Source organism: Sciurus carolinensis, chromosome 18 (genome assembly GCF_902686445.1).
Source record: "Sciurus carolinensis chromosome 18, mSciCar1.2, whole genome shotgun sequence".
Taxonomy (NCBI): Eukaryota; Metazoa; Chordata; class Mammalia; order Rodentia; family Sciuridae; genus Sciurus; species Sciurus carolinensis.
The window spans coordinates 6942853-6960982 of record NC_062230.1 but is presented as its reverse complement, the minus strand read 5'-3'; the positions used below and the strand labels follow the sequence as shown (position 1 = coordinate 6960982).

The following is an 18130-nucleotide window of genomic DNA, read 5'->3' as shown; positions in this document are numbered from 1 at the left end:
TTTTAGGATGGATTGCTGGATATTTTCTTTAAAGCATATCACAAAGGATAGAATATTTCCTGAATTATTTTCACTTTTTGGGGAGTTTGGTAAAAACTCTAGATTATTCCCCAATTTTTCCTGGGGATGAGGTTTCTAGGGGAAGTTTAGCTTTATGGGTCCATAATAAATAAGGTATCAGAACATAAAGACTTCTTTTGTGAGTGTAAGGGATAAAGAGTATGGCTTTTTAAAAATAATACCCTACAGTGTAAGACATTCTTCGGTTTGGAGCAATTTCTTGATGGTTAATTCCTTCAAGGAATTAGGTCAAGTCTATCAGAACAAGCACTATGTTTGAATCTTTGGAAAACAACTCAATGCATTTTTAATTCTTGGGGCTACTGAAGCAGGATCGATTTAGTACTAATAAATCCATCTGGTTATTTTGGAGACTTTGCTGATTTTCACTTACATGGATTTAATCAACTGTATGTAGATATTGGGAAGAAGAGAACCCACCAAATACAATGAGGTTAGGGAACAGTGAACCCTGAAAGATACTGTATAATTTTCTGTAAGTTTTATTAGTAGTATCACATCCTCTGCATGGCCACTCAGTTTTCTTTTTAAGGCAAAATAAGATAGGTCACAAAAGAAATTTAGGAGTTCCAAGCCCATATATTAGTCATTTAGTTGCCTTATTTGATGCTAAGCTACATTTCATTTGAAGGTGTCAACAAAAAACGTCATTTGGGCGAATCCTCCCATCTGATTACTGGGGGCTTAATCTTGAAAGCTCAGGCTGGGGAATTAGTCATGCACTTGGGAACTGTGAGCTTTCTTCCCCTAAAGGGAGAGCCTGAACATTCAAAAGTGACCAAATGCTTCTGGATTGTTTTTCTTGTGCTTCGTTCTGAGTCAAATCAATCACATATCAAGGTGCTTTTGGTACTGGGCCAGTTCTCTTGCTGATCTGTCCCTTTCTCACTCAGTGTTCTGGAGGACATAGCCATTATTGTGTCCTCATCTTTGTGAGTGCCACTGGAGACCTAGGTCCTAAAACCTTCCTCTTTTCTTAATAGTTTACACAATACACAACTTTGTAGATCCTTATATTAGGACCCCAGTAGGTGCTCCTGAGCTTTTACAATAGTAAGAAAAAAAAAAAAAAAAAAAAAAAAAAAGAAAAAGAAAGAAAGAAAGAAAATGGTCTTTACAAATAGATTTAATTTACTCTTACACTATGTCTATACTTGCTCAAGAAAAATAAAAGTTACTTTAAAAAAATTTTAAGGTCTTTTTAGATTAGCTCACTCAACCAAGAAGATTTTTGATAAGTGGTTTACCTTGAATGATTTTCCTTTTAAATTGGTAACATTTTGTGTTACTGGCAAAGTCTTCCTAAACTTCTTTCCCCCCTGGAGAGAGTAATATGGCTTGTATAACCCCTAACTCTGGTAGAAGTCTAAAATTTATTTAAACAGAGCTTAACCTCTGGATCACCCAATGTAGTGTTTCTCTACTAAGTCAGGTTAACATGTAAATAATATAAATATAACCAGGAACGTAACAAGGGTATTTAATACTCATCAAATTTATTTCTAAAATATTACCGTGGATTCAAGAACCCTGAATTCCAACCAGATGTACTTCTGGAATATTACACAGGTCATATATATTTCACTTTTTTTTTTTGGTTCAAACCCAGAGGATAGACACGATAATTAGATTGAGAACATCTGTACCAAATCCAAACCATTTCCCCTATCCTTCCCCACGGGAGGAATTTTTTTTAAAGCCCCTGCACATTTTATTTGTCTAGCCACCTTTGGGGCAATTCCTGGGTCTCCCTGTCTGCCACCGCGCGCGCACACACACACACACATAGGGGAGAAAAGGCTGTCCCCAAGTTTAAGAAAAGATATGAAGAGTTGCAAGTGGCGCTTTTCTGTATGGGAATGGCTTAGGGTGGCAATGCCCCTTCCCGCCAGGAACCCGGCTCCGGGACAGGGCGTGGCCAGGCACCGAGGCCCGGGCGCGCGGGTGGGCACGTGCGCCGAGACCCGAGGACCCGAGTGTCGGGGCACAGCTGCCCTCTACCGGGCGTCGCGGTCAGAGCTGCAGCGCGGCCCCGGGCCGACGGCGCGCGCCGGCTCGGGAGCCCCACACCGAGGCGGCCCTGGGCCACCCGACGTCCGCTGTGTCCGCCCGGGGGACGCGTCACAGCCTCTCGGCTGGAGGCTCCCGACGCGCCTCTGACGCCCGCGCGCTCCCACCCACCTGCTTCCTGCCCCTGCAGCGAGTCACAGCGGCGATGGGGGAGCCGAGTGACCCCCTTCCAGACCTTGGGAGCCTGCCCTCGATGGAAAGGAGGCCTCTGGCCCCAGTGCAAGACCTGGGAACGCGAGCGTTCTCTAAATCCGGGGGACTTTCATTTCCACTCCCTTCAAAAACGCTGAATCCACTTCTCTGATCAGCGCTAAACCCTCGAACTCAGTTGAAAAGCAATTATTTTCCACTTACATGTTTTATTTTGTATTCCATACAGATTTTATTTACATATAATTTTCAAGATTAAGGAATTTGGGGATTTGTTGTAACTAATTACACGTTAAATGAAGTGCCGGGGAGTAAAAGTAGAGTTTTCCTACTGGAAACTCAAACTCGCACGTGTGTGTAATCAATTAAAGATGACGCTCACGAAACGTGTGCTTGGGCCAGGTTTCGGCGAAAAAGGAAATCGAGAGAGAATTTATTTTTTAGTTTACATTTTAGCATTTCTGTGCACTTGGGGCCACGCTTTCTGTTTTGAATGGAGGTACCCACATTTCCTAACTTTTTGCACCCAAAAGAGAAGCCGAGGTGTCTGAACCCCGGGAAGTTTCTTGGGGGACACTGCAGCAGCGGGGCCGGCTGTGTGTGGGGTGGGGGGGCACAGCCTGTGCTCCAAGACTTTTCCTGCCGTGGCCTAAGCTGGAGCGAGTTGGGCGAAGGGGGGCCGCGGGGACCCCCGAGCCACCGCCGTTTTGCAGTGCATCCTGGTGCGACCGCGGGGACCGTGCGGCCCCGGCATGGGGGATGAACTTGTGCAGCGCCCTAAGGGTCCAGGGCTGGTTTCCCCCAACTCCGCTCCCCGAAACGCGAAACGCAGCTCCTGGTCGCCGCGGTCTCTGGGTCCCCGCTCCGGCGCAGCGGGGCCAGAGCGCCTCGGTCCACAGCCAGCGCGCCGTGCACACGCGCGGTTGCGGGGGCCTGGGCCGCACGGGGTCGGGGCCTGGGCAGGTGGTCGCGGCGGCTCCGCGTGCGAGCAGAGGGTGAACGCAGCGCCGGCGTCCGCCTCAGGCTGCCCACGGCCCCCAAGCGGGCACCTGGAGGGGCTGCGCTGGTCTGCCCGCTACCCCCGGGGGTCCGGACTGCGCCCCAGGTGAGCGGGGCCCGGGGCCTCCCGCGGGGCCCGGCGCCCCTCTCGCGCCCCGCAGCGCCCCCTCGGGGCCGGGCGCGGGGCCGCCGCGGCCCGGGCCGGGGGCGCGGGAAGGGCGGGGGTCGCGGGCCGGGCGCCCGCCGCGCGGGGAGGGGGCAGGGCCGCGCGCGTCAGGCCGGCCGGCGGCCGCCGCGCCCCCGGGCTCCGACTCCGGCTCCGGCTCGGGCTCGCCATGGCTGCGGCGGCGCCGTGAGGAGGAGTCCGCGTCCGCCGTGGCGGCGGCGGCGGCCCGCTCCAGGCCGGGTTTTGGCGCCGCCCGCCTGCTGCCTCCTGGCGGCTCCTGAACTCCAGCCCCCTCTCTATCAGCCTCTCACTCCGTCTCAATATGTCTCAAGATGGCGGCCAATGTGGGATCGATGTTTCAATATTGGAAGCGCTTTGATTTACAGCAGCTGCAGGTCAGGCTTCTCCGCGCTCGGCCTCGCGCCCGGGGGTGGGGGCTGCGGGCGGTCGCGGCCTCCCCCGGGGCCCCGGGCTGCCGGGCCGCCGGGGGGCCGCGGCGGCGGGGAGGAGGGGGTGCCGGGGAGAGCGGGGCCGAGTCGGGGACAAGTCCCTCTCGCTCCCCGGCCCCCATTGATAACTCGCTTGATCGGAAATTGATCCTCTTTGTTCAATTCATCGATCAGCCCAAGATGGCGCCGGGAGCCGCCGCCGCCACCGCTGCCCCCGGTGTCTGCCCCCACCCCGGGCGCCCCCCCGGCCCTGCGCCGCCGCCGCCGCCGCCAGTGCCGCCGCCGCGGGACCGGGGAGGGGGCGGCCGGGCGGCCCGCGGGGCGCGCGCGCGAGGGGGCGCGGGCGGCGGGCGGCGGCGGGCGGCCGGAGGGGGCTGCGGCCCGGCGGCGGCGCCCGCCCGCGCGCCCGCGCCCCCGGCCCGCCGTATTCCCGGGGAAAGTTTGTGGGGAGTTGCTGTGGGGGGGTGAAGCGCCTGCCTCTCCAGGAGGAGCCGCCGCCGCCACTGCCGCCGGCGCGGCGGAGCTGGGGCTGGTGGCGCTGTGGTGCCGCCGGCTCGGGGGAGGGTCAGAGCGGCCACCGGCGGCGGCGGCGGCGCGGCCCGGCTCCGGCCAGGCGGGCGGGTGGCCCGGCGGGCGCCCGCTCCCTGCCCCGGCCGGCCCGGCCCCGGCCGCCGCCCTCGGCTGTCAGCGGGCCGCGGCGCGCCGCCGCTGCTGCTCCCGGCGGGGCTGCGGCGCGGACCCCGGGTTTGTTTACGTCCCGAAGCGCCCGGGGGCCACCCGCGAGCCCCGCGGCCGCCCCGCTCTTTTGTGTGCCGGCGTGAGTGGCGCGGACCCGCCGCTCCGTACCCGGGGACCCCGGCGGCGGCGCTTCGGGGAAACTTGGCGAGGGGCGGCGGGGCTCCGGGCGCGCTGAGCCGGCGGGTCGCGGCGGCCGGGACCGCCGGGTGGGCGCGGGTGCGGAGGGGGAGGAGGGCTGCAACTTTCCCCGAGCGCAGGCCCCGCGCGGCGCGCCGGCTCCCGGGCTGGGGGCGCTTCCTCTCGGCCGCCGCTCTGGGCGGCCCTCGCCGCGCGCCCGGGGACTCCCGCGGCCCACAGCGACCCGCCGCGGGCTGCTCTCCGGCCCTCTGCCCGGGGATCCCGTCCTCCCCGCGGGGTCCGCCGGTGCTATGGAGCGCGCTGCAGGTCCGCTCCGGGGCGCCTTTTCGGGCCGGGTTGTCGAAAGCAGAGCCTCAGGGGCCCCGCTGGATGGTGGCGTGCGGGACCCCGGTCCCCGGGCGCCGCGAGGGGCTGTCGCCGGCGCTTCCCATCCGGCGCCCGAGCTGCGGCCGCGCTCGGGGGGTGCGTGCCTGCCTGCCACCCCCCACCCGGAGGAGCCGGGCGCCGGAGGGGTGCGCCCCGCACGTGCCAGCTCCGCGCCCGCGACGCCCGGACAGCCCCGGGACTCTGCCAGGTGGATGTTGTGCGTCGCCGGAGACAAGTTGAAGGTGAGCGGCGTGTGGGCCCTGAGCTCTGCGAGCGCAGCAGTGGGGCCGGCGCTGCGGCTGGCAGGGCCCAGGGCGGTCTTGTGCCCAGCGCTGGGGAGGGCAGCCCGCGGCGTCCCTGGGGACCCTGCTGCCGCAGCTCTGAGGGTGCGTGAAGGGAAACTTGGCCGAACTTTGCCCACCCGGTGGGCTGCGGGGAGTGACCGACTGCACCTTGAGAAGAGAATGAACTCCGCTTGGAGGCTTGTAGGAGCGAGGCAGAAGGGGTGAGAGCGTCCGAGGGGAGTCGGACCACTTTAATTGTGTGGGCTTGCTTCTGCCCCTGCCTGCGGAAGAGCGATAGAGCAGACTCATAGTCGTTATGAAATTTCCTCAAATTTCTCGCTTAACTAGGAAGAAGACTATGTGAAATATGTATTTCCGATAAGATTAAAACTTAAAGGAGTTTGAGTATTTATTGACTAAAATAGATTACTCCAAAGTGTCTATTGTGTAAATTAGATTCCTGAATGTAATGAACGCAGCCGAATGGCATTTTTGATAAATTGGTCTACCCTGTTTTAGTAAAAATAGCTCCCTTTTACCATAATTTAATTCCTGTGCTTACTGTAAAACCCGTTGTGGAGTTTTAAGGGACAAACCTTAATTTTTTTTCCCTCTTGTCTTCTTAAATGTGACATCCTAGCTTAATATCCATGAAGTTTCTTTTTTAAGCATCCTGGCAGGATTGCCTGGGAAATGGATTTGGTTTCTAGAGAGTTATTAGATTTTATGAACTTGGTATAAATAGTTCCCCTCCACCCTGATAGATTAGCTACAGTGATCAGGGGATCACAGGGATATTTAACAGTATGACTTCAGGATTCGATAGAAAGTTTTCCTGGCAGTTTACTCGATTGATCTTAATGTTGATTTTGAGAAACAATAAAGACCAAACAAATCCTTTCCCAGAACATCATTCTTGTGTGTAGGGTCCCTTGCCTCTTGGTGGTAGCTAACGATTTGGCCTTAGCTGGTTTCCTATGACTGCTGCATTGCATGTTTGAAAACGTCAGTTGAATGTGGAATGCCAGAGTTCCGTGGCCAGACTGGTCCTTTCTGTGGGCCCAGGGAGGCCTTTTGGTTGAGTGTCCTCTGTTTCCACACACAGTGAGTGGGCCAGTGGGGACTGCGGTCTGAGTGAGAAGTCATTAGTCTGAACTCTTGGACTTTCCAGACCCCTGGGACTGAGTCTGCTTGCCTGCAGAGCCCAGCGAAGGTCGTGGCTTTGCCATCCGACGGTAGAGAGACTGGGTCTGGCTGGGCAGATCCAGGTTAGAGGCTGCAGTGGATCTGGGTGAATTTAGACAGTTCTTTGCCTCCTCAGGGCCTCAGGGAGCTGGGGGCTTCTGGGCCCTGAAGCTACCTTTGGGCTTGCGGGGAAAGCCCAGGAAGTTTCTGAAGATTGTTCTCTGTTTTGCTTCCTTTTTAGTCCCAGAGGCTTGCAATATGGACGATTCAGAGCTTTGGTGTTGCTAAGACTCGTTGGACAAGTTTTCATCCTATCCCAGACTTGTAAAAACCAGACTTTTTTTATATAAGAAAAACACCATTGTATAAATTTATCTTTTAAACACAGGTTTGAGGAAAGTGCACTTTCTGAAACCAGCTCACGTAACTGTTCCGCGTCAGTGGAGCTCTGAACTTTTTGGGATGGGGCCTGCCAGTGGGCGGCTTCCCTTGGGGGTGTTATCTCTGCTTGGGGATGGCCTGCATTCCCCTTTAAGGATCCTCTGCAAAAAGGGAACCTAAAAGTTGTCTTCTTTTTCAAAATCAGAAAAGCTTTTCAGTGTTGCCGCGAGTTCGTTTTCTCGTTGGAAGTGTGTGTTGCCAGTTGTCCAGGACGGTTCCTGGATGAAGTCTGTAGTTTTAAATACCCTATCTCACCGGTGCCTTTGACAGAACAGCGAGTTTACGGACAGCACTGCTGCCGCCCCTGCTTTTGTCCTCTTGGTTCCTTTACCGTGGGTGCCTTAGAGGTTGGCTAAGGGGGGGTCCTGCCAATCCGTTAAGGTTTCGCTTGGGTGAAACCATCATTATTTTTTCCTGAGATGCAACTTAGTGCAGGAATAGAGTTAACGCAGCAGCTCCTGGTGGAGCTGTGCAGAGTCGCTTTTGCCTGCGTCCCCAGTTTCATGTGTCTCCTGTCAGTAGTCAGCACAGGAGAGTTGTAAAGGGGACAGCCAGCCTGGTCCTCTCAGGAATCCTTCTCCCCTAACCCACCGAGCTGACCTCAAGAATGCCGTCTGGTGACCCCTTGGAGCCCGGGGCCTTTAATGGCTGTTTAAATGTCTTCTCTGTGTTGCTGTTCAGTTGAGAAACCCCATCAGGCGCCTGGAGCCGCAGGCCCTGAGGTGGGGGCTCTGAGCCCAGTGACCAGTGTGGCTGTTCCCACCCTGCGCCAGCCTTTGGCTCATAGAGAAAACTGGCTCCAAGTAGGAAATCCGGATATGTTGGAGCACCACAGGGAAGTGAAGGAAGGACCGATTTGTTAGGGAAAAGGCTGTGGATTCTTTAGGAGCAATTCGGCTGGTAAAAAACTACAGAGCTGGGCTCACTTTCTGCCAAGCGTCCCTTTGGTGTAGCTCACAGGGGCTCATGTAAATCTGGGGTGTTAAGACAGGTGTGTCAGCTGGGCTGTGACACAAATGACACATAAAGTGACTGTGAAAGTGATTCTGATGTAGGGGATCATGAGCGACTGTAGGAGCTATTTAAAACATGCCTAAAGTTATTGAACAGGTAACTTTAAAAATGGAAATGCTTTCCCCACGAAAAGCCGTTTTTATTGGCGTTTACAGAGACACAGTGTGTCTGCCTGACCCTTTTGTTTTGTCTGAAGCTCTGCATTATCGCAGCCGAGAGATAGTTTTGGTTTCAACTGAAATTTCCTTGCCTCTGATTGTTTAAACCATATCCTTAATCTTATTTTAACGTATTTAAAATGTTCAAAAAACCCGGAAGAATTGTTTTGTATAAGTAGCAAGTGAATGTAGTTTAAACACTCAAGCAATTCTGGTATCTAATTGGAAACAGGTGGAATTCTTGGAATCCCGTGTTTGAGCCTTCCTATAACCCAGCCTAGGGACACTTTTTATTCGTGGCTATTCATCTCATCTGGACTGTTTGAAGAGCGGCCCCACGGCCTCGCTTTCCCCCATGACTGTTTACCTGGACGTTCCAGTCATGCTGGGCATTTTAGAACCGGATGCCTGTGGATACCTGGGCACCTAGAGATTTGTGCCCGCGGGTGGTGGAGAGGCAGGGACGCTACTAGTGACTTCTTATCTGCTCTAATCTAACTTGCATGGCAAAGAAGTTGGGACCTCAGATTTAATAAACATTTATTTTACTCAAGCATGTAGGTACATTATATTATTCCCTGGTAATGCTTTAGCATTGAGAATTTATTTTCCCTAAAAGTTCTACACTTAGAGATATAAATTTCAATTATAACCAAACAGTGTGAACTTGCTTTGGGGCCCTAATGATGGGGCCGTCGGAATCGCCTGTGTGATTTCTCCTGTTGTGGTTTCTAGGCTGTGCCCCTGAACACCAGGTGCTGGCCTTGAGTTCTGGCCTGGGTGCAGGTGCTGGCTTTTGGAGGGGGAGCTGAGGTCTGCTTCTGGCCGCAGGTCCTGCCGCAGCTGCGAGCTGCTGTCCTTTCCGTTCCCAGGCGCTTTCTGGGAAGATTGGCGGAGCAGAGGTGTGCCCTTGCAAGGAAGGGGGTTTTCCCCAGTGCAAGGAGAAGGACCCTGGGCTGATGTTCTCATTTATGCCACTCAGTCGATTTGAAGCACCTGGGTTGTGACTTAAAGATTTTAAAAAAGTCCTCGTGCTGTAGCCTATTCACGTAAAGTGGCACAGTTTAAAAATGTAACGAGGTCGCACAACTGTCTTTGAACGACGTCTGATCTGTTGCAAACCCCACCAAGAGCCTTTACTTTAAAAAGCAAACAAACAAAAATAATTCTAGTTTTAGCTGTAATTAAACTCCAAAAGGATGATGTTAATGCTCAAATTAAAGGCTGTCAATTTCTTCATTTTAGTCTGAAGGCTTTTCCTTACTCCGGAGTCCGCGGGCACTTGGCAGAATTCTTGTGTTTAGTAGAATCCTGGGCCGCGGGGTTGCCAGACCCCCCAGGGGAATGGGCAGGGGATCCCACCCACAGGGGTCCTCCTGCCCGGAGGAACACAGACAGGAGACCGGAGGAAGGTGGATGGGGTCTTCCTGCGGGGATTTACTAGCACTGCAGATAGTCAGGCGGGATTCACACCCAGTGAAACTGATGGGGTTCTGCTTCCTTCCCAAAAAGTGTTTGTGAAGCTGGCAGGGCATGCCAAGGTGGCGGGCGCTCCTCTGTGAGCTGGAGAGTCCTGGGGAGTAGCTGGGCCTCGCACAGGGCTGCCTCCATCAACTGACACTTGCAATCCTGGATGCTCTTGACCCTTTGGGATTTGTGCAATTAATGGGGTGGGGGGGGCTACCAGCACTGAAACTCTGACACACGGAGCTCGCTCCTGGCGCTGCTTTGCGCCTGCGTCAAGTCATGTCTCCCTGGCTGGACGTGCTCAATAAGTAAACGTGGTTAACAACTGTGCTTGTCAGGTGTCCCAGTTTGGTTGAGGGAAAAGCAGATGGACACGTTCGCTCTTTCTGAAGCGAGTATTGCGAAATTGTGAGAAGTCGAATGCCATTCTTACTGCCATTAAAAGTTTATTTGGGTGTTGACAGTTTTTTGCTAAATGCCAGACGATCGGGTCCTGTCCACCCGGCACGTGAAAAAATGAAATAAGCCACGCTCTGCTCAGAAGCTTCTTCCTTCCCGTTTCCCCAGAAGCAAGGTTGTCCGTCTTAGGTTGGGTCTCTTCCCCTAGTAAATTGTGTCTATTTCATTTTGTAACATAGCCTTACGTTTTTAAGACCAAAAAGGACAAGATCTCCTTTTAGGCACCTTTGTTCAGTGGTTCTTTTAGACCTGTGAGTCCTTTGGTTTATTAACGCTTTCCTTCCTGTTTCTTGGGGGGGAGATGATTATTTCAACGAAGAGGCTTTGTTAGCAGTTAGTAGATGGCATCCAAGGAAAATCCTTGTCCTCGAGAGCCTGCAGCCGCAAACATCGGCGGGCCCGTGGGCTGTGGGTTGAGGCCGGGCCACTAAGGAGCCGCCCTCAGCTGCTCAGCAGCAGCCAGAGCTCTTGCTGTCACCTCTACCTGTCATTTCTTGCTCATCCTGCCCTGCCCAGCCTGTCCTTTCCTGTGTGTGACAACTGTTTTTTTTTTTTTTTTTTCTTCTTCTTCTTTTTAGAATAAGTATTTGTGGTGCTCCATTATTTTGAGATTCTTGGACGAAAGATGCGATGTAAATGAAAATTAAAAATAAAATTCTTGCTGGAGGGACTTGTACATCTAATTTTTTTAAACGAGGGTTGGAGAAGACTTTGGTTCTCCCGTTGGAAAGAACATTCTGTTGCTTCTGTCCCCATTTTTGCATCACCCCAAAAGCTGCGGCAGAAAATGTGCTTTTCATTTTCTGCTTTTCACCAGGTAGTTGACCTAGAACTTGAACCCATGCAGTCTGATGTTATGTGATTCCTCTCTGCCCTCACCAGGAGTGTAGATAGCAGGGGTTCACGGAACACAGACCCTCAAAGGTCCCCCAGACACAGAAATTGCAACTAGAATTGTGAGTGGAGCTGCAAGTTGAATTCCACCCTCCTGCTCCCACAGCAGACATGCTACCAGCTGCACGGCCCTCGGAGTGCCTGCGAAGCCAGTGCAGAAACGTTCATTTACGGCCTTGTTATTTCCACCATAGCTCCACTTCTGGCTTTCGCCATAACGCGTGCCGTGGCAGCATTCGGCCAAGTGGGAGAGGAGTTCATGCTGGGAGTCATGTTTCTGCTCTGGGGACACATGTGGGAGCCAGAGCCAGGAGACCTGGGCTGCTCAGGGCGCCCCTTGCAGGTGACTGTTGGCCACAGACCTCATGGGCTCAGGTGAGCTGTGCCATGCAGTCATAAAGCTGTCATCTGGAGCTGGCTGTCCCAGAGGGAGAGCTGGGCCGTGTCTCGTCTCCGCTCGGTCCTCAGCCCTGGTGCCAGCTGTCAGCTTGAACGTGGGAGTGGGAAAGAACATTGCCAGTTATGGTTGAAGGTCACTGTCAGGGAGTTAGAAGTGCTCTGTGATTGTTCTACTGGCTCTGTGTTGGTTTGTCATTATACTGTCTTATAACGTGCCAATACTTTCATGAAATCTCTTTTGCATGTGTGCAGTTAGTTTTGGGGGCTGCTTATTGCATGTGAGATCCAGGTCTTCTAATGCACAGGACCTGAGTACATAGTCTTCTTTCAGAATTGTCCTGTTGAAGCAGGTCACAGTTCATTACGGATGTGGCTGCCAGGTGAATCTTCCCAAGCCATTGACTGCATTGTGTCATGCTTCTCCTTAAATACCCACGAGTGGCTCTCGTACTCCCTAGTGGAACCCACGTTCTGCAGGTGAGCGGGCAGTTCCTGATAGGTTCCTCCACCTGAGCTAGACCTTCCTTCCAGCAGAAATGGCCCCAGAATCTCCCTTACTTCGGGAAGCTTCCTTCCCCCTTTGTGCACCTGAGTGTCCAGCCTGATTGCCTGCATTCCCTTCTTCCTTCGCCCTCTGCTTCCTGCCTGTACGAGTGGACAGCCTATTCTGTAGGCACAAGTGGGTGGGATGCCCAGGACAAGGCTTTGATGGAGCTGTGTGCAGAGGCCCTGGGAGGGTGGCAGGAAGGGCACGGAAATCAGGCGGTGGGATGGGGCAGGGCAGAGCCCCCCTCTGGGCACCTGGGGTTTGCCAGCAGAACATTCGTAGTGGCTGGGTTCTCTGGAGGCTCCCCTCGAGCTCCAGATCTCTCCTTTGCGCCTCTGATTGTCCACCTGGCACCGCTGCAGCACCAGCTGGCTTGACCACACAGGTGCCTGCCCTCTGTCATTCTGCACCTGTTGTCTCGCTCCAGGGCCCTCTGTGGTTAGTGACTGCTTCGTGAGAGCTGAGGCCTCTGTTAAGGAAGGGACAGGTCCTTTGTGTTCTGATGGGAGGGAGACTTCCAACTAGTGAGCTTCAGAATGCAAACCTGATTTTTTTTTTTTTTTTTTTGGTGGCGGTGGGGACTCTACTACTGAGCTGCACCCCCACCCCCAACCCAAACTTGATTCTTTTTAATATTGTGGAAGGTAGGTTGATTATATTAAAATGGCTGTTTGGGAGACTTCTGATAGAATGTGTTTCATTTTTAAAAAATCCCCATTTGTTAAATTCTTTCCTAGCTTATGCTGGTTAAGATGTACATAATTGTATTTGTGACACATAAAACAAATTCACATTTTTGAAAACAGAATTGGGCAGAATAGCTCTTTGACGGAGACTTAGTCTTTAAGTCTTCTCACGACCTGAGTGGAAGGAAACGTCCCCACAGGACCCAGGAAAGCACTTGCCGCAGTCCCCAGAGCCCAAGGCATGTCAGAGCCAGCAGCAGGAAGTGCTCAGGTTCGGGTGTCCTGCTGGGGGAATGGCTCACGGCTGCCCGACCCCCAGAAGCTTCGCTGTGTTCCTGGCACAGGGCATTCCAGTTTCAGAGCAGGTTGGCCTGCGTGCTCTTGCTGCTTCTTCATTTAGTCAAGAAAGCACCTCCGCTATTTTCGTGGGGTGACGTCATTGTCTGGCTGCAGGAACATTTGCATGGACTTGGGGAAGTGAGGGCCACTGGAGGGGCCCAGGGCACCAGGATGTCCCCGAGGTGGGGGGACCTGTGTCTGCAGGGCCTGTCAGAGGGAGAAGAGGCTGAGTCTCCTTTTGGGATATGTAAGATTGGGCTCTGGGGGAGGGAATTCCCGCGGCTAAGCCCCTGGGCCAAGAGAAGGTTAAGATTGGTAGAGAAGTTGGCCCTGAGGCCCTGGGGACTGTGACCTGGAGCTGGAAACCTGTGGGGGGTTCTGTTGGAGTTTTGGCTGGTGCAGGAGAATTAATTCTGTGTTGTGGAGGTGGAGTGGGGAGAGATTCAGTCTCAGCTTGGGACCCTACTTGTCCTCACTCACCAGCTCAGGAGCTAGTGTGCTGTGATATTGGGTGACAGGGCAGGAGGGAAGGGGCCTGCTGCCCACAGGCTTGGATCTACGTGTTGAAGCCAGTTTACGTCCACTGGTGACAGGATAGGAACTTTTCTTTTCAATTTCGGGTTTTTCGTTCTCTACCAGCTCCTGTTTCCCTGGCAGTGATGGTGAGTGGGTGCTGGTTTGGGCCCTTGCTTCTCTCTGTGGTGGCCTCTGTAGGCACCAGATGGCGAGGCAGTGCAGACCTCAGGAACTCGCAAGTGGAGTCGGGCATCACCTGGTCACTCTCTGGTTAGAAAGTGGCCCCCAGTTACAGGAGGAATCTGCTTGTATAGACTGCACCTAGCAGAACACGTCAGTTCTGGGGGCGCTCAGGAGACAGCTTGTGGGAATTTGAGATTTGTTTTTACAGGGCAAGAATGGAATGTCCATTGTACTGTCACCGGGAAAGGATATATTGGGAAAGGATCAATGCTCGCCCTTTTCCAGGGCTGGTCTTGTCTCTGGGTGATGCTTGCTTCCTTCCCCGGGATGTCTTGTTGCTGGGAAGGGTGTACTGGGAAAGGATCAGTGTGATCAGTGTTTCCCTGCTTCCTCCTTCCTCCTCCCAGCCACACTGTTTTGGGGGTTGTCATTTCCATGTCCTTCACGCTCAGGCAGCCCCATGCCGACCCCGCTGTGGAGGAGAAGGGGTCCAACTGAAGCTCTAGGGTCATGGTGGGGAGGACACAGGGGACTCAAGGTGTGTCTGGGGCCCTAGGAGGTGGAGTGGAGGTGGAGCTGGGTGGGTGGACCAGTGGGGAGCACCAGGCTCCTCAGGGGATCTGGCCTGAGAGTCACCCCAGCCCCAAAGTCAGAGATTCTCTGACTACGGAGTCACGGCTGCCAATCCCCCAGCCGACGCGCACTCCCGCCAGTGAACGCCATCTGATGCTTGGGGTGCAGTGCCACACTGGGCAGGAGCCCTGGCCACCTGGCCTGCTGTCCGCAGATGCCCCTCTTTGCAGGAGGCGAATCTGTTGAAAGAGTTTTCTAAAGGGAACCGTGAAGCAGGAGAGAGGTCCAGTGGTGACCCCAGGGCCCAGAGAGGACCTGCACTCCCTGGACTGGTCACCTCACAGGACTTAACCCCCCATGGCCGAGACCAGAGCCCCGCTCTCTGGGCTCCTGGGATGGAGCTGAAGTGTAGCTTCTGCTCTAACATTGGACCGAGTCACGCGGCTGCCTTGACACTGGCAGGACTGCTCCCTGCGTGGCTGTGTCCTCAGCTCCCCGGGGAGGCGGCGTGGAGCGTGCATGCAGTGACAGACCAGCTTTATGAGAAGCGTGTGGGTTGCCATCTGTCCTGAGGGAAGCAGCCTGGTCCCAGTGACACTTGTAGATCTTATTTCTCTCAGAGAATAATCTCGTTGGAAAGAGATTTTAGGTGACTAGATTCTGTGATTTTTTTTTTTTTTTTTTCTTCTTGGTATCCCCCGGCGTCCAAGGAGAGGGTTCTAGGCGGAAGGGAGGCCACTTTTGGGGCCTGAGAAGCTGAGACTGGGGAGCAGCACCCACGGAAGGGACAGGAACTGTCCATAGGAGTGGCCTTCTGTGTCCTGTTGACAGTGACCATCCAGCCGACCAGTGTTCCCAGCACCTGTGGTGCAGGGTGCCGGTGCAGGGTGGCTGGTGCAGATGTCCACCCAGCTGGACCCCCACGACTTATTTAAAACAGGTGGGACGGTGAGCGTCAGCGTGGCTGTGACTCAGCCAGGAGGGAGGCAGCCTAGAGTCCTTCATTCAGCCCTGTTTGCTTTTGGTTGGTAATCCTTTGTAATTCCCTGGTTTCATGATGTAATTCTAATGGAATTAAACTTGAACACTTCAAAATTATGTAATTAATTGCATTGGGCTTCAATTACAATGACTAATTATAGTGATACCTGGTGGCAAGTCAGGTACATACTGGCGGGGGGTCCGTGCCTGCCCAGTGTTAGGACAGACGTTGCTGTGGGGCATCTAAGCGCCCACTCGGGCTGGTGGAGGGGAGGGGAGCAGCCTGGTGTCTGGCCACTCAGGTGCCTTCTGGTCCCCACCTCCCAGGGCAGCTCCCAGGGTAACTTCCAGGGTGGCTGGCAGGGAAGGACTGTCTCAGGAGGAGTTGACAGGGACGCCTGTGGGTAGGGGAGGAAGCTGAGGTGTCTGGTCCTCTCCCGTTCGGGGAAGTGAGGAGGGTGGGAGCCAGTGGACAGGAGAGTTCAAGACGGGAAGGCCACTGTGGAGCAGGGAGGAAGTGCCGGGCCTGCCTTGGGGCGGGGAGAGGGAAGTCTGGTCTGTGCAGTCACGATTCCAGGCCACAGACGAGCCATCAGACCCTGCGGAGCTGAGTTCGCAGACATCCCAGGAAGTCCTCTGTTGCCTGTGTGACTGTTTTATTTTGCTAAGGAAGCTTCCCCCCAGTGACTGTCCTCTCTTGCCCGGCACTTGGCATGGCCCTCTGATGGGAGGCGCAGAGCTGTCCCTGAGCGGGCTGTGCTGTGTCTGTGGAGGATTGAGTGGCCCTGTGCCTGTCCTTGCTCAGCCGCCTGCTTCCCTGTCCCCCAGGTAGCCCTTCTTCCAGGGAGGGATCGTGGAGTGGGTGGCATTCGGTGCCCAGTGTTCTGTGAGAGGCTCAGGTGACTTCTCAGAAGGCAGCTCCCTCCACACCTCATGCTAGACGGGTATTCTCGGTGCCGATGACCGTGCTGGTGTGTGCGCGCTCCCTGTGCGGAGGAGCCCTGTTTCCAAGCTCTCCTCAGGGGCACGTTTGGCTTAGGCCACTAGCACGTCCAAGTGCCTTACATTTCTGTTTTTGAAGGGAGAGTGGCACTTGGACACATTCCAGTGCACAACTAATTTCAGAAGTCACCTTTTGGGGGAGGTGGTACGGTGAGCCCTTGGGGAAAACTTTGTTTTGCACGTGCTGCTTGTTGACCTGGTACAGAAAGTGGGTCCTCCGTCACAGCCCCTCTGATCTGTTACTTTTTTAAAGATGAGATTTGCATAACATAAAATTCACCTCTTCTGCGTTTGCAGTTTTCGGTGTCTGCTCTGTTCAGTGTCCTGCTGCTGTCTCGGCTCTCTAGTTAGAGTAGTTCCAGAATTGCAGGAAACCCCATGCCTGTTCCCAGTCCCTCTGGGCCTCCCTGCCCCCACTTAGCGGGCTCTGGTCCACTTTCGGCTCTGGGTCTGCCCATTCTGGAGTTCTCCTGTGAGCGCAGGTGTCTTTCACCTCGCGTGTGTTCAGGGTTCCTCCAGGTTGACTCGCTGTGTCACCCGTTTCTTTCTGTGGCTGAGTGACGTCCCGTGGTGGATGTGCCCACGTTGCTTATCTTTTCATCAGTTGATTTCCAGTGATTGATGGTGGTTTCCGAATTTTGGCTGCGTGAACATCGTGTGCTGGTTTCTGCGTGCCAGTGTCTTGGTTCTCTGGCGTGTGCTTGAATGTGGAGTTACCAAGGCACTTCTAGGGACCCTGCTTCCCCTTTGGGCCGGGGTCCTCTGGGCCTCTGCTGTCCAGGTGCGGCTCTTCAGCTCCCCTCCCTTCTCCCACCCTGCTCTTCCGGCTGCCCCCTCCTTGGATGCTCCAGGGCATGGCTGCACTTGGAGCCTCTGCCCTGTAAGGTGGACTTTTCGGAGTGACTGTGGAGCAGGCTGGGATGCAGACAGGCCTGTCCCCTCCCTTCCTGCTCACTGCTAAGGGACCTTCCGCCCAGGGGGCCACGCTTCCCCGCCGGCTGGTTCAGGTGGCGGCACTGTCTGGTGCAGAGGCTGTGGGCAAGCCTCCTTCTGCCTGTGGGTGTGCCTGCGTGGGGAGAGGCTGCTCAGGCCCGCCACCACCACCTCAGCACCACAGGCTTGTCAGTCTCAGAGGTGCAGAGCGGAGGACTGGAGGGGCCTGGGCCCTCGATGGCTCAGTGGGAAACTGGCCGTCGTTCCTAGTGGCCTTCTGCCACTGAAGCTGGAAGGGGTCCTAACGTGATGTGCAGTGCAGGCCACGTGCCAGCCAGTCCTGAGATCCAGACGCTCTGAGACTGAGGCAGGAGGGCCACTTGGGCCCAAGAGGTCAAGGCCAGCCTGGGCAACAAAGTGGGAGCCCATTTAAAGAAAGCAGATCCTGGAAGGCCGCTCCTGCGCCATGGCCAGGGGTGGCGGGCGGAGCGTCTGAGGCGCTGACTTGGGCTGAGGAGGAAATTCGCTGGTTCCCGCTGCCTCTTCCAATGGCAAGCAGATTCCTCTTGCCAAGCCAGATGTCCCTCAGTGCTTCAGCTCCAGCCAATAAAACATTAAGCAATTAGAATGGTTAATATTCAGTTAAGTATAATTAGAAGCTGGTGTGAATTGTGAATGAAATTGGCAGGTTCCATAAGTTACAGCAGAACACCAAATCTGCCTTGAGTTGTGTGTGCGTCCCTGTGGCCGCCGGTTCCGATAGACAAGTCATCTTACCTCCCTCGTGGGGAGACGGAAAAGGGGCTGTTCCCTCAGTTTGCTCCGGTCTTGAAAGTTTAGGAACATCTTGCTAGTTGTTTTATTATGTGGAAGAAACTGAGATCTGGTGGAAAGGGTTTGACGTTGCCATTT

The 18130-nt window shown here is 54.5% G+C and overlaps 1 protein-coding gene across 10 annotated transcripts in view; it reads left to right on the top strand.

The window, feature by feature from the left end:
- The first annotated feature begins 3563 nt into the window (after positions 1-3563).
- The window catches only part of Cux1 (cut like homeobox 1), a 316806-nt gene continuing 302239 nt past the window's right edge, over positions 3564-18130 (top strand). For 2 of the 10 annotated variants that reach the window (XM_047533871.1, XM_047533867.1), the window contains exon 1: positions 4400-5399. In XM_047533871.1, coding sequence (XP_047389827.1) covers positions 5082-5399 — 318 coding nt within the window. In that variant the 5' untranslated portion in view covers positions 4400-5081. Of the gene's footprint in view, positions 3862-4394; positions 5400-18130 lie in introns of those variants that run through there. The other 8 variants (XM_047533873.1, XM_047533872.1, XM_047533876.1 and 5 more) reach the window with 8 other exon arrangements.